The sequence below is a fragment of the Erpetoichthys calabaricus genome, chromosome 7 (genome assembly GCF_900747795.2).
Source record: "Erpetoichthys calabaricus chromosome 7, fErpCal1.3, whole genome shotgun sequence".
NCBI classification, from domain to species: domain Eukaryota; kingdom Metazoa; phylum Chordata; class Cladistia; order Polypteriformes; family Polypteridae; genus Erpetoichthys; species Erpetoichthys calabaricus.
In genome coordinates this window covers 54,638,894-54,654,536 of record NC_041400.2, presented here as the reverse complement: position 1 = coordinate 54,654,536, position 15,643 = coordinate 54,638,894, and the positions used below count along the sequence as shown (strand labels likewise).

The window sequence follows — 15,643 nt, the reverse complement described above, 5'->3', positions numbered from 1 at the left end:
AGCACCATTTTTAGATTTAAAATGATTTTTTTCCTCATTCCAAGACCAACCTTACGTACCTTATGTAACATGAAAAAGACTGATATGACAGCAGCCAATTCTAGCAAGAATGCCTAAAGGTTTGACATATAAGTTCAAGTTTATTGTCATATGTGCATAGTACAATGAAATTCATACTTATAGTCTCCTCAGAATAATGACAGCAATGCAATACCAACACAAAGACACATTCAAACTCATTCCAACATCACATTTACTGTACCATCTTAATTTTGTAAAAATTATTTGAAAAATGATTTTTTCACCACCACATTTAACATCCAATTTTTTTAAGTCATAAATTTGACCATAAATTATAGTTGGTTGACTTGTTTTATTTTTATTTTATAATTTTTAAATCTCCTGTGTAGGTTTTATCTTGAAGGAGCCATGAACGTTATTTAATCAGGCATAAACCATAAGCATATTGTCACACTTATTCAGGATAGCTACAATTTTAAAAAGTAACAGCATTAAACTATCAGTTATTCGTAACAAATTATCTTGACCTTTCAAAACATATTCAAAGTAAATTACTGTATAATGTTAAATTCATCTTTGAAACAATGCACATCTTGCAAAGGTAATTGCTAAAAAAATTAAATACACCACAAAGACGAATCTTATGAACAGAAAAACCTCAATACCATGGAAACTTGTATATACTCTAATAACAACAACAACAATAACAACATTTATTTATATAGCACATTTGTATACAAACAATGTAGCTCAAAGTACTTTACATGATGAAGAAAGAGAAAAAAGACAAAATAAATAAGAATTAAAATTAGAGAACACTTATTTACATAAAATAAAAGTAAGGTCCGTTGACCGGGGAGGACAGAAAAAAAAAAAAAAAAACACTAGACGGCTGGAGAAAAAAATAAAATTTGCAGGGGTTCCGAGGCCACGAGACCACCCAGCTCCCTCTAGGCATTCTTACTAACATAATGACCTCAATCAGTCCTCATTGTATTCAGGGTTCTCATGGAGGAATTTGATGATGACGGTCATGTGGACTTCTGGCCTTTAGTCCATCAATGTAGGGACATCACAGTGCTTTGATTAGGTGGTGGTGGCGCAGATTGCCACTACAGAAAACCGAAAAAAGAACAAATAATTATTATTGTAAATTTAAAATTCCCAACTTACTTGATTTAGCACTCTATATGCAATTTTATTAAAGAAAGCCTGAAAATGAAAAAATAACATATTTAACATAGTAAAAAAATACTTCTGAGGTAACTTAGAATTCATTATTTCCCCTCGTGGATTAAAAAAAAATCAAATCAAAAATCAAAATTAAAAAGCTGTTTTTTCAGTCTGCATGTTTGTGTTCGTGTACGCCTGCTCTTTGAAAAGTACTGTCACCTAGCCCCAGGCTGAGCAAAATTACAGCTGCATCATTTGTCGTTTATTAAATATGCTTGCCTGCCTCCAGATGAGTGTGTGTGTGTTGGAAGTGTTTTCTTTTGCTAGACAAAAATAATCTTCATAGGAGTGCAAATTACAATAACAACAACAAAAATAAAATGTATTTAAGTATATAGCATGCTTTCATACAAATACCTCAAAGTGATTTACAAAATGAAGAAATAAAAGTTTATAAAAAAATAAAAATAAGATTCGGCAACAAAGAATGAAGTAATGTCTGATGGCCAAAAGGACAGAAAAAACAAACAAAATAAAAAACTCCAGAGGGCTGGAGAAAAAAAATATATATGCAGGGGTTCCAAGGCCACGAGACTGCCCAGCCCTCAGTGGGCAAATTAAATAAATTTAAAAATTACCAAATTAAATAAATAAATAAGCTGAACTGCTGAATCTTGAAGGCAGCAGACCTTAGAATCTCAGAAAGGACCTGTTACAGAGAACAAGCAGCATACTATCTTCATCTCTTAAACCCTTACAAAAGTTCAGAACTCAAACCACTAGAATACACATAATGTGTTAGACCATCACAGAAATAATAAAGCAATCCTTTCAACAATGAATTTTCCCTGCACTAATTTCAAGCTTTTAATTTGCAGATATGATGACACAATTGGTCTAGTGTGGAGTGCACTTTAAAACAGATACATACCATGTCATATTATTTTTGGGATTGTGTTTTTTTTTAACATTCTGTAGACATAATTTAAATTCTGTCATTGAATTCAGTAGATTGAGTGGTCATGGCATTGTTCATTATGGTTTATGTGAAAGTTTGACAATTGTATTTACTGTTCATGAATGCATTCCCAATATGTATTTCTCTGTTCTAACAGTGTATCGTACTGTATGATAGTGGTTAATGTATTTTTTTTTTCAGGCCCAGCTCTGCTGAGGATTGGTGCTGGCCTAGATGGTAAAGACAGATATGCTGGACTCTTACAAGATGTAAGGATGTATTCTGGCTGGCTGAGCCAAGCAGACATCCATGAACTCCATCGGCAATCTGCCAAAGCTGACTTGCGTAACATTTCAGGCTACCTGCAGTACCAACCTGGAGAGACTCGTAAATCTTTTATCGTGGAAGTGCGAGATGATGTGTTGGAGGAAGGAGAAGAATCTTTTACTTTGAGATTGATCTCTGTTCATGGTGGGGCAAGACTGTCTGGAGAGAATGCCACAGCAAAGCTGATAATACAGAAGAGTGACTATGCAAATGGACTGTTTGGATTCACAGGACCCTGTAGCCCTAATGTTAGCTACTATTTATTTATATTATTTTGCTGTTTTGTCTTTAGCAGGGAAAATGATCAATGAGAGTATACCACTAGCATAAAGAGCAATCCAGGCTCCTGCCATAAGTAGAGTGCCATTCGATTGCAGGGCCTACTCACAGGGCCAAATTAGACACACAGGTTATGGGATATAAAAGGAAACTGAAGCTCTCAGAGAAAACTCAGAACTTGCAGACTCCATGAATTTGTGCCAAGGTCTTTGCAACCATAGGGCAGCAGTACTGATTGTGCCACATCCCACCCTTAGTCATTTCAATTTTTAGTACATTAAACAGAAAAAAAGGTTTTACTATTTTAGCATAGTTTAAAAGTAAGTTCTGTTTTGTGTTAGAGGTGAGGAAATAAATTTTGACAGAACTTTTTGTGGTCTAGATTTTTTAGAAATACAAGGTCTCCTGCTGTTTAAAACATTTTATATAATACGGTACTGGATTCAGTACACAGAAGAGTTTCTATTTTAATTTATTAAAGTATTGAAAAGTTTTTAAGGCATAATTAAATAATTTCAGCTGGACTAATATTAGAATATAAGCACATTTTATTTTTATATGAGCACTAATTCTTTCTCATTCCTTTAATTTTTTTATATATTCAGTAGCTAGTGATAGTACTGAATGACATTTAAACAATTACATGGCCATATACAATACTCCTGAGACTGTCAGTTCACTTTAGATATCCACATTGGGTTGGGTTCCATTAATACTCAGAACAGTTTATCCAATGTAAACACTTTATAGAAACTCCTTCAAAGTAGTGAATATCATTAATAGAATTGGGTCACCTGTTCAGAGTTATTTTGTATCCTTAGACTCACAAAGTGCAAGACTGGAAAACAAAACTCCCTATTAATATCGAAATTGAGCTGAAGCCACTTTCCCACAAGGTCGGGAAACAGGGTTGTACACCCAGCAAAAAAGTTTGGTTATTTTAGAATATGTATAGTGGCCGTGAAAATGATCAAGGCTCACATTCAGTCTACTTTAAAGAAAAGTACGATAGGATTAAATGGACAATTGTTGGATAACAGCATACAGGGCAAGTAAATAAGTTATTTTTCCATTGGGTACCTTTTTAACTTTTTTAGCCAGAGCTACTTTCTTGCATCTTCTTTTAATAACAATTTTAGACAAAGTACAAATTAGTGGGAAACCAATAAAAAGAGTAAGACAGACTACCAGAAAGAGATTGCAGTCTTCATTTTTATTCTCACTGTGCACTGTTTTAAGTTAATGAAAGCTAACTTTTACATTGTTATGTACAGAAGCCGAGAAAGGACGTGCAATATCGTTATTTTTTAAAATTGTCTCCTCGAGATAACAGACTAATTTTATCGAGATCTCGAGAAAACGAAACTTAACCTTTACTCCTGGCATCAGGCTTGCTTAGATTGCGATGCCTATACAGCTGAAGCCTTGCTAACCATCTTCTTAAATGACGGACACTAATGTTATTATTTTCTAAACTAAGGCATAAACATATTTCAGCCTGCATTAGCCCTTGGTTGAACAAAAATGTGACGTGCTGATCAATGCAGTTCTGCTCTTCTGCCATTGTAAACAGGACGTGGCTTCAATAAGCTAAACATTAAACTTAGATACAATTATTTCATAATTTCGAGAAAACAAGATCTTTTGTTGTATCAAGATCTCAATAAAATTATTCTGTTATCTCGAGATCTCGATAAAATTAGTCTATTATCTCGAGGAGACAATTTATAAAAATAACGCTATTGCACATCTTCTCTTGGCTTCCGTAGTTATGTGATAATACAAAATTGCGCTTTTTGTCCATCTTGAGTGAGTCAATGTTTTCCTACTCATTTTTATTCTACCATATATTATGCACTTTTGAGTGTAAAATCATTCATTAATTTAATCCAATTTGCCAACATATCTTTTAGCTATTTCCATGAAGGAACAGTACTAATAAATTAAGCTATTATGTTTATCAGTTAATTTTATTTCCTTGGTTATGTAATAACAAATTTCTCAAAATTGATTTGGCCATAAACACAAGGCGGCATTGTGGCTCAGTGTGTGGCACTGCTGTCTCATGGATACAGAGGCAGTGGGTTGTCTGCATGTTTTTCAGGTGTCTGTGTGGATTTTTTCCCCAGTTGTTCAATTTTTCCCTCATCCTCAAATGAGATACTTGTTAGGTGGCCATTGTACTGACATTCCACCCAGGATTACCTCCTGACTTGAATTAAGCATATTATGTTATTTTATAAATATAGTGCTATCGCTCTATCTAAAAAAAATATAGTATTACTTTTTGATTAGTACAAAAATCTCAAAATATCCAAACATTTTAATTGTTTTAAATTATTGTATCATGCACTTTTAGAAGCTTATGGAGTTTAAGTGTGTTATTCTGAGGATATGAAACACAATTACCTAATGTAGCACAGCAGAACTCAAAGTAGGTGTTCATATGTATTTAATTTCATGTGTGAGTAGAGCAGAAAGTTGTGGAGATTGTCTTTATACAGCATTTGTAAAGCTTTTCTTTCAGATCCCCTTAGAAAGTGAATCATTCCATATTTATTCAAGGAAATATTCCCCTTTTTATCTGCAAAAATGTATAAATCAGCATCCAACTTGCCAATTCCTAATCCATTATATGGTCACTAAGATCTACATCCTGCCCTGGATGAATTGAGCACAGGGCAGAATTCAAATTCACTTAAATAAGGTCAATTTACATTTACCAATTAATCTAACGTGCATCACTATGGAGTCACAGTCATGGAACCGGTTACTTTTTTGGTGTTTACTTGATTCAAACTCCAGTAATTGGGTCTCAAATGCTGTCCAACTGTGACATCTGTAAGTTTTTGAAGTGGCTAAAATAATAATACAAAAACACATACATATGCCGGCTAAATGCAAATCCTTTACAAGAACAATGACATCCGCATCAAGTTTAGTGGAAGTGGCTGCAACTGTTCTGCAGGAAAACCATGTGACTTGAGCTGTGCCCCACAAGCAAGGCTTGCAAATAAACTTAAGGAGAAAGAGTGAGCATCAGTGCAGTTCTAGGGTATACATACAGTATGTTATATGCACATTAGAGCTGTGCATGGGACTGGTTTTTAATCTCATTCCCACAGATGCACAGGCTACTCCCATCTGCTACACTGTTTTCTAGTGAATTTGGTGCATTTTAACAAATCACAAAAAACAGAAATAATTTGAAAACTGTTCACAAATTTCAATATGCTTTATTTTATCGTAATGAAAACAAATCTGCTGTACTTTGCAGTGGAGTTAAGAAAAGTATTGAGAAAACTGCACAATGCATTTACCAGCTGCAGAATCAAAGGAAAGAATGTCTTCTCAAACACGCTCCACACAGGTTACTATTTTTTCTCACTTAATATTATCAGGGAGAAAATTTTGCTTCTATCTGAAATACAGTTTGGTTTGTGGAAGGAGCATCAAACAGACCTCCTTTCCGTATAATTTGAAATCTTTCTCCAAATGTACTGTGCTGGCTTCTTTTCATTACACTTTGTACATCAGCCATGCTTCATTTTCTCAATATGCTTTTAATATCTGGGACTTGGGAAAAACGTTAACAGAAATAGCATTATATTTGGATTTTAAGACTATTTATAATGTAATGTTTTTTTTGTTTATATTCAGAGTAGCAACATTTTTACTGGAGTTTTATTGCAAATTATAGGTAATTTGATAGCTCACATTTCTTATCTTTTACATTGAGTCCTGCAGTATCCCAATCCTGATGCACGTCCCTAATGCACATCTTCATCTGCTAGCACCTTCATGTGCACTATATGAGATTGAACTTTGTAATTTACAATAGAGCAATAAGAACAATATTGTCTCCTATAAAGCTGCTGCTACATCTTAGCAGTAGTACTTACAGTACTAAAGCTGGAGTTGGTGTCAGAGTCGGAACTTTTCTTCAAGAATTCCACACCCCTCTAATTTAAAAAAAAATTTGATATGTTGAATGAAGCCAGAAAAAATATAGGTGGCCACAGAGAGAATGTTCAAATTTACAAAGACAATGCCCATACAAAAAATTAAATTCTGGTCCTAGAACTGTGAGGCAGCAGCCATGACTTTTGTTGCACCTTCCAAAGAAAGACAATTCACATTTTGTTTTGAGCAAATGTAGAAATAAGCAATATGCCAATGTGAGAGGGAATTTACTAATTCCTCTATCGGTCCTTGAAACTTCTTATGGCAGTGGCTAGAGTTTATCGCTTCATTTACAGATTGATGAAAAATGGCGCACCAAACCTGACCCATTGCGAGGCACACTTACAGGCACATTTCATTGACTTTGAGTCAATTTAGAATCAGCAAAACACATCTGGAAGAATGTGGGGCGAAAACTAGTCTGCCATGGCCAAGATTCTGACACCATTTGACATATTTTGTAATGTATATATTCACAAAGAATACAGGTTATGGAAGTAATTATGACCTCATTGTTTAGGGGACACTGTACTGTTATTCTAGGTCCTCCAAGGGTAATTAATATGTATGTGGGAAATACTTAGAGTAAAGTACATCATCATCCTTTGCAATTTATTGTTAGAAAATTGTGTTAAAAACATGAATGTTAGAGTATGGCGTCTCAAAATACAGTGAAAGAACAGAACATTCCAAATTGAACAAAAAATATTATTAATGTACATTATAAAAACAAGTTCTGCATATACTCAGGCTATAATGATTTGGGCTGGAATCCTGTCTAATTTTTTACTTGTGCCAATTTAGCCACCACATCCTTTAAAACTGACCATCAGTAAGCATGCTATAGAAAATATAAAGGTTATAACCAAATATCTCATCTTTTTATGTAGGAATGTAGAAAAATGTTCAGTATCATCAATGATTAACATCTGTGCAATTTTAATATTAACCGCAAACTAAGTTAATTAGAAATGAAAAGCGCTAAAATAGGATCTCTTGTTTTGTTTAGTCCACAGATGAAGGCTCGACAATCTCCTGTGTAGTGGAGCGTACCAGAGGAACCTTAGATTACGTCTATGTAAACTACACCATCATTCAGCTCAATTCCAGCAGTTACACCTATGTAGCTGAAGACTTTGTGAACTCCAGTGGTACTATCACGTTCCTCCCTGGACAAGAATCAAAGGTACCTGGGAAAACACCTGTGACTTTAATCCTCAATGAGTGATGTGCAACACACTGTCCCTGTCTGTATTTTATTGCAAAGAGTATTTTCATTAAAATGGATAAAGTAAGGTACTCATAATTACTGGTATTAAAGTGTACAAAATCACCTGCTACATTATGTGACTTACAAGAATACAGGTAATACTATAGATGTAGATTTTTAAAAGGCAGTCTTTTAGGAATTTACAGCAATGAATTCTCATCATTTGCTAATAATTCATAAAGGAAGCTGAAGATGCTTATTTTTTTGTAAAGTATAAGTTTCATATTTTTAAAGTCAGTTATTTCTTCTCAAGTATGGTATATATTATTTTGCCACATGAAACTGTGTTCTGAAGTGAAGAATATTTTATGATTTTTTTTAAAAAATAACTAGCCCTCCCCTGCATTTTATAATGGAACTAGCTGTGTAAGCCTATACCATGCTAGAAACCATGGATTCTGGCACTTCAATCAATCAATCGCATTGGTTGTGCATTAGCGGATAAGCGAGGTTCTCTTTTGTGTGCGGTTTTGTTTTGCCGACGTGCTCGCCTCCATTGTCTATCGGCAGCTAAGCAAGTTTGTCTCTCTTTGGAGATTTTGTTTTGCCGATGTGCTCGCCTCATTTGTGTATCAGAGGCTAAGTGAGTTTCTTTTCTCGGCGGTTTCACTTTGGCGACAGAGTTAGTTTTTTATGAGCTTCATGCTGTAGCTTCGCACTTCCGGGCCAGACAGACAAACACACACACTTCCAAGCGTAGATATTTATATGTAAGACTAATGGATATTTGAATCCCAACGTAAAAAAACAAAGCCCTAAAACTTACAGAACGCATCAGTTTTTCAAGCCAAAAATGTTACTGAGTATTGGTCCATGTTTTAAGACTACACATATATTGCAAAACAGTGTACCCATGTCATTTTAAGAAGGAAAAAAGCAAAAAAGCAAAACATTGTAAGATTTGGCCATTTTAAAAACAGATTGGTTGTGCGATTTACTGTTTTTCCGCGGCAGCCTTCCAGGGCCAGGGGTGATGTTTCACCTTGGAAAGTCTTCACCAGGTGTTGTTACTAAAATTGAATGTTGATGCCCAGATGTGAATTGTCGTCTCTGTTCTTTAGACAACTAGACAAAAATAACTGGAAGAAGTTACACTTATGATTGCTTACATTCTTTCACTATACAGAAGCTTATTTTTGGTATTTTGCAAGAATGTTGTCTTGTACTGTAGGAATAATAATGCATACATGTGCTTCAGTGGTCTAGTGAGAAAAATATTGAGCATGGGCGTAGCATATAATCAAGTGACATAAATGGATAGACATTATAGGCATGTATTTAGTGTTATTGAGGTTAAAATTGAGTAAGTTTAGTACAGATGGTTTAACATAGGCAAAGTGGTATTGCAGACCTTAGAGCTGTCATTTCTGCCTTACAGCACTAGGGTCTGCATGGAGTGTGTATGATCTCCCAGTGTAATTGAAGAGCTCAGTTCCAAAATCAGCTAAGTACAAAAGATAAATTTTGGAGATAAATAGGAAAATCTGGTTCCGTAAGCAAATTTTGAAACTAAATCCCTGAAACTACAGCGCTACACTGTTGCAATTAGCAGGTTTTGAAGCTCAAACATATTTTAAGCACATGACCAACTGCATGAAAAGTCACAATCACTTGTTCACTAAATTTTACCAAAAGGTGTAATTAGCAGATTTTGGAACTCACATCTTCAATTATGGATTGATTGGTATCAGTGAGTATCAAGGAATTTACTCACTCAAAAACATTTTCTTTGTTCCTGTTATTTCCATGTTCTCAGCAATAGTAACTTATCATACATTAAAAATGTGAATCTTTCAATTTGCTACATCACACGCTCTGCTTTTTTCTAATTATTTTTTTTTATCAGGCATGCATACGACATGCCAGGAAAAGTACAACATGCAGGTGTCTTGGCTCTTTTAAAAATCTAAGATTTTTATTAAAAATACAATGCAATGTAATCATTTCAATTCAAATATACCGTTATTTGTACAAAGTGCTATAAGTACTTATGTTTGCTTTCCACTGTGTTGCCACTCTATAAGTTATGTACAATAACAACACAGAATGTAATAGACAAAGAGTAGTCACTGTTTAGGAAAAAATAATTATTTGTTTTATACATACATTGTTCTGTTATTTTAAACCATAGCACAGCACATCTGCTAAAGAAACAATTTCAGAAGTATAATAGTAAGCAGAATACAGCTTAACAAATGGTAGGGGTATGGGTTGGGGCGCGTGTGTGTGTGTGTCATAAATCTACCCATGATACTTGCTTGAAATAAAATTCAAGATATCTTGAAATATATTTTAACATATCTGAAATGGAGCAGAGGATATTTTAAGATATCACGAAAAGAAAATGAGATATCTAAAATGTATTTTTAGATATCTGAAACATACGTCAATATACATATATCAGAAATACATTTGAAATAGCTTAATTACACTTCCAGCTGTCTTAAAATAACTTCCAGACCATTGTGAGAGATCTGAAATGCATTTCAAGATGTCTCAAAAAATAACTTCCTGCTTATTCTGAGATATCTCAAATGCATTTCAAGATATCTTAAAATGGACAGGAAGTTACATTGAAATGTAGAATTTTACAGGAAGTCATTTTGAGATATCTTGCATTGAATTTCAGATCTCAAAATGGCTACAGACCTACTTTAAGATATCTCAAAATGCACAGCAACTTATTTCAAAATATCTTAAATGGCATTTAAAATATCTCGAAATAGGTTTATTTTTAGATATGTGAGATATGTGTAATTCATTTTAAGATATCTTAAATGCACTTTCAGATGTCTTACAATACATTTTCAGATATCTCTAATTGTTAATTCTGCATGCCTTACAGGTCTGTCTTTTCCCACTTTTATTTTTTGACTGTCCACTTTTTGCCTCTTTAACTTTTAACAGCCTGAATTTTAGTATACGTTTCTTTTTTCCATTTTTCACCTCACTAATCTCTTCTTCCAATAGTGGTTAAATTACACCCCGTCTCTTCTTTATCCTGGGCATCTTTACAGTACAGTACAAATTATGAGTAAACACACTTTCAAAACAGAATAACTTTTATTATTATTCCAACAATCACTGTTTCACTGACTGTGATGTTCTAGGCATACGTTCAGTATTATTATATTTTATTTTATTTCCATGTGTATGATGTTGAGCAGGTGGCACGGTGGCGCAGTGGTAGTGCTGCTGCCTCGCAGTTAGGAGGCCCGGGTTTACTTCCCGGGTCCTCCCTGCGTGGAGTTTGCATGTTCTCCCCGTGTCTGCGTGGGTTTCCTCCCACAGTCCAAAGACATGCAGGTTAGGTGGATTGGCGATTCTAAATTGGCCCTAGTGTGTGGTTGGTGTGTGTTTGTATTTGTCCTGTGGTGGGTTGGCACCCTGCCTTGTGCCCTGTGTTGGCTGGGATTGGCTCCAGGAGTCCCCTGTGTTTGGATTTAGCGGGTTAGAAAATGGATGGATGATGTTGAACCATGTCATAGACACCCCATCAATGGTTGATTCTTGCCATACATTTGAAACTGCTCATATAGGCCTGCCCACCCATGATTCCAAACTTGGAATATGTAGGTTCAGAAAATAAATGGCTGGACAGATTTTTAACTTCTCGTTTCAGTCTGCTGTCTGTTCTTCTTCATCTCTTTTTTGTTTTTCTTATCCATTCATCCACATTGAAACCTTTATCTCCCTTTCTTGTCAATTTTATCAGCATTTTTTCATTTTCTTATTATTAGCTTGTCTATTTTTATTTTCATTCTTTCCTCCTCTAATCCCCGTTTTTCTTCATTTATTTTTCTTTGTTAACTTTAGACTGTAAGACAGCATACACTTTATAAGTTTAGACTTTTATAGTTACAGTATACTGTATATTTCACTTTGTGCTTGCACTTCCTAGTTTCTTGGAATACTTTATGGCAGTTCTACATTTTTGTGTTTCATAATTTGCTGCCATATGGTTCCTCAAAGTACGCTGACTTCTTCTGTATCCTAAAGATGTGCTCATTAGGTTAATTAACCTGCTTTGTGTTGTTTTGCTCTCTCGTAAACTTGTCCTCAGTCCAGGGCTGGTTCCTGTCTTGTACCCAGTACTGCCACTAACAATCAAACTAGGTATGGAAAGTGGATGATGATTAATCTTTATTTCTGTCTTTTGTTGTAGGCTTTGAATATCAATATTTTGGACGATGACATCCCTGAATTTGCTGAGTTGTTTAGAGTTACTCTAATGTCAGTTAGATCTGGGGATGGAAAGCAAGGCTCTACGCCAACAAGTGGGGCCAGCATTGATCCAGAAAAAGCATCCACAAATATTATCATCAAGGAGAGTGACTATCCCACTGGTAAATTGTAGACCCTAAAAATTTAATAACTCAAGTTCATGATCAAACATGTTATTTTACAACTGCATAATTTAAGTATGTCTATGTCTTGAATTGGAATAGCTTCCTGTCTTGCACTCACTGCAGGTGGGATATGCACCAGTTCACATACAATAATTCTGCGCTGGAGAAAGAAGGCTCAGAAATTAATAGATAAATGTATAGTATGCTGAGCAGTAGGAATGATAATTGCTTAAATACGAATCATCCTCCCTAATAAGTAAAAGAAGGAGCTTTTGGTGGGTTAAAGAAAGAAAGAAAGTTGCTATGGAGAGTTCATCTGAGACATATTGATGTGCAGAGGTTTACACTCCTTTTGTTCTTAAATTTGATGATCTCTTTATTAACAGTAGAAAATGTAACAGCTGTGTAATTCCTCATTGTAGATTACTTCTGCTTGCATGGATGGCTAACTCAAAAATCGCTCTTGTTGAGAATAATAATATAATATTTGTGCCCAGTAAAATGTTTGTGCATGAATTAAACAGAAACACATTCATTATTGTGTTACAGCCTTGGGAATAGTAGCAATGTGACTCTTCAGAGTATACTAAACTGTTGTAACAGAAACATTTTGTGTAAGTAATTAGTTGTAGCAATTGACATTTGGTCTATATGTGAATGACATTTACATATGATGCAAATAAATAAATTGTAATTTTGTGTAGCATGTTTCATAAAAAGTGTTATTTGAATATTGTTTATGAAGGAGTCAATCATATTCCATCTCCCCACTCATGATCCCATATTTTCTTTTTTTCCTCAAATTCAGGTTAATATGGGGCTGGTGACATAGCAATGGGCTCAAGGCAGAAAGCTCATACTGTTTAACCAACCATTAGTATGAAATTGCATAGCTTGGAAAAATATCCATCCATCCATCCATTTTCCAACCCGCTGAATCCGAACACAGGGTCATGGGGGTCTGCTGGAGCCAATCCCAGCCAACACAGGGCACAAAGCAGGAACCAATCCCGGGCAGGGTGTCAACCCACTGCAGGACACACACAAACACATCCACACACCAAGCACACACTAGGGCCAATTTAGAATCACCAGTCCACCTAACCTGCATGTCTTTGGACTGTGGGAGGAAACCGGAGCGCCCGGAGGAAACCCACGCAGACACGGGGAGAACATGCAAACTCCACACAGGGAGGACCTGGGAAGCGAACCCAGGTCCCCAGATCTCCCAGCTGTGAGGCAGCAGCGCTACCCACTGTGTCACCGTGCCGCCTTGGAAAAACATAACCAATGCATAACAAACAACAGACATTAACTCAACAAAGAAGGTTACAAGAGAATGGCAAATAGAACAAAGAAGAAAATAAAGATGTGTTAATACTTACTTAAAGTATAATCTGACCTATGCCAGCGTTTCTCAACCTTTAAGCATTTGCGAGCCGAGTTTTCATAACAGTTTTAATCGCGTCCCCCTAAGGTTTTTTTGAAAGGAGCCCACGAATACCAATTTGTTCTTTTTAATTAATGATATATCATAGATGCATATTTTATTATACCTACTTAACTTTTATCAACATTTATCTAACTCTATATTTATTTTTCTAGTATCAGAATGTAGTTTAAGTTAATTTGTTTTGGTTTAAATAGATAGATGTTTTCTTTTTTTCACATCTTCGCGCCCTCCTTTTTGTTACTTATTGCAGCATCCCAAACCCCAGACACAAGTCCCGATATAAACAAAAGGTTTATTAACAAGAATACCTTGTACAAAGGTTTCAAAAATAAAAAAACAAATATGATTCTTATCTTTTTCCTTCTCTCCTTCCACTCCACCAGGCAAACATCAGTCTCTTCCATCTGACTTACTGTACCTGGATGAGGTAGAGTGTCTCTTTTTTCTTGGACCTGGGAGTAATTCCGGTGCCAGGGCATAGCCTGATGGAAGTATTTCCGGGTCAATTGGAAGTCCCAAACAGTAGGCATGATGAATCCCTGCAGCACCCCCTGGCAGCACCCCCAGAACCCAACAAGTCTGTCCTATGGGACTACAGTCCCTAGCATGCCTTGCAGGTGTCCGTACAGGTTTTATCATCCAGGGAGGCTGCCACCTAGTGTGTCAGGGGAGCATGTAATCCTGCCCGGTTGTTTCCCCCTGTTCTTCCACTACACTGTCTCCCAGCTGGATATTGTTTCTTGGTCCAACCCATTGCTACAATGGCATTTTCTGCCTGTCTTCTGGCTGAGGCAGCACAGTCTTCGCCCTGCTATTTGTGTCATTGTGAGGCTGGGCTCCTGTCCAGTTAAGAAACCATGCTCCGTCCCGTCTGGGACACCCTCCCTTTTGCGCTCTTCATCACACAGTATAAAAGCACAGCAAAGCACTGTAGACGAGGAAATAACCACATTTTAAAGAGGTATTGGTTCATCTGCACAGCCCTTTTAGTTTGTAGAGTGTTAACCATACCAATGGATATTTGATATTACTGTTAATACGGAAAAAATGGTGATTTGGAAAAAGTGGGTCAAAAATTAAGATTATGCTAACATTTAAGAACAACTGATCATTTGTATATTTACAGAAAGTAAGAAAACACACTAATCCATAATCACTGCCTTATATTAAAAAATTAGGTAGCAGACCTCTTTAGAATCTAAGGCTGATTTGTAAGCACAGTGAATCAATTTTGCAAACTAGCCTATTTGTGCAAACTGTTGTTTCATAACAAAATTACAGTTGATCTGAACAACAGAAAAGAAACTGGTACAAATGCGGTTGGAAATATTTGTGCTTTTGCATTTTATTCAAATAACGCACAATTTTTCTTAAAAAATATTGCAATTAAAAGATCTTTTTCTAGCCATACATGCATTTCTTTAATTTGCAGTGGAACAAAAGAAAAAATCCATGAAAAAAACTCAATTAATCAACCATTTCTGCAAAGACATTCCAAAATGATTGGGGCAAAATTATTGGAACCCATTAGGAATTATCTTATATATAAATATCTACACGTGGAAGTGTGTCTGTCTGTCTGTCCGGCCTGGAAGTGCGAGGCTACAGCATGAAGCTCAAAAGAGCTGGCAAAGCGGCCCCAAGTTAACGAGTCAGAAGAAGAAAGAAGTATGAGGCTACAGCATGAAGCTGAAAGAAAGTGACTCCGTCGCCAAAGTGAAACCACAGAGGAAAGACAAACGAGAGAGAAACTTGGTTAGCTGCAGATTGACAAGGGGGATGAGCATACCGCCGACTCTGCATTTCAATCTTTTATCCTGATGATTTCAATTGTTTCTAGAAGTCTGGGC

At 35.8% G+C, this 15,643-nt stretch overlaps 1 protein-coding gene across 1 annotated transcript in view; it reads left to right on the top strand.

The window, feature by feature from the left end:
• The window catches only part of adgrv1 (adhesion G protein-coupled receptor V1), a 697,787-nt gene that overhangs the window by 176,416 nt on the left and 505,728 nt on the right, over window positions 1–15,643 (top strand). Inside the window, exons 21-23 of the mRNA XM_051930189.1 lie at window positions 2,354–2,727; window positions 7,731–7,907; window positions 12,157–12,337. Of these exons, the coding sequence (XP_051786149.1) occupies window positions 2,354–2,727; window positions 7,731–7,907; window positions 12,157–12,337 (732 nt within the window). The remainder of the gene's footprint in view (window positions 1–2,353; window positions 2,728–7,730; window positions 7,908–12,156; window positions 12,338–15,643) is intronic.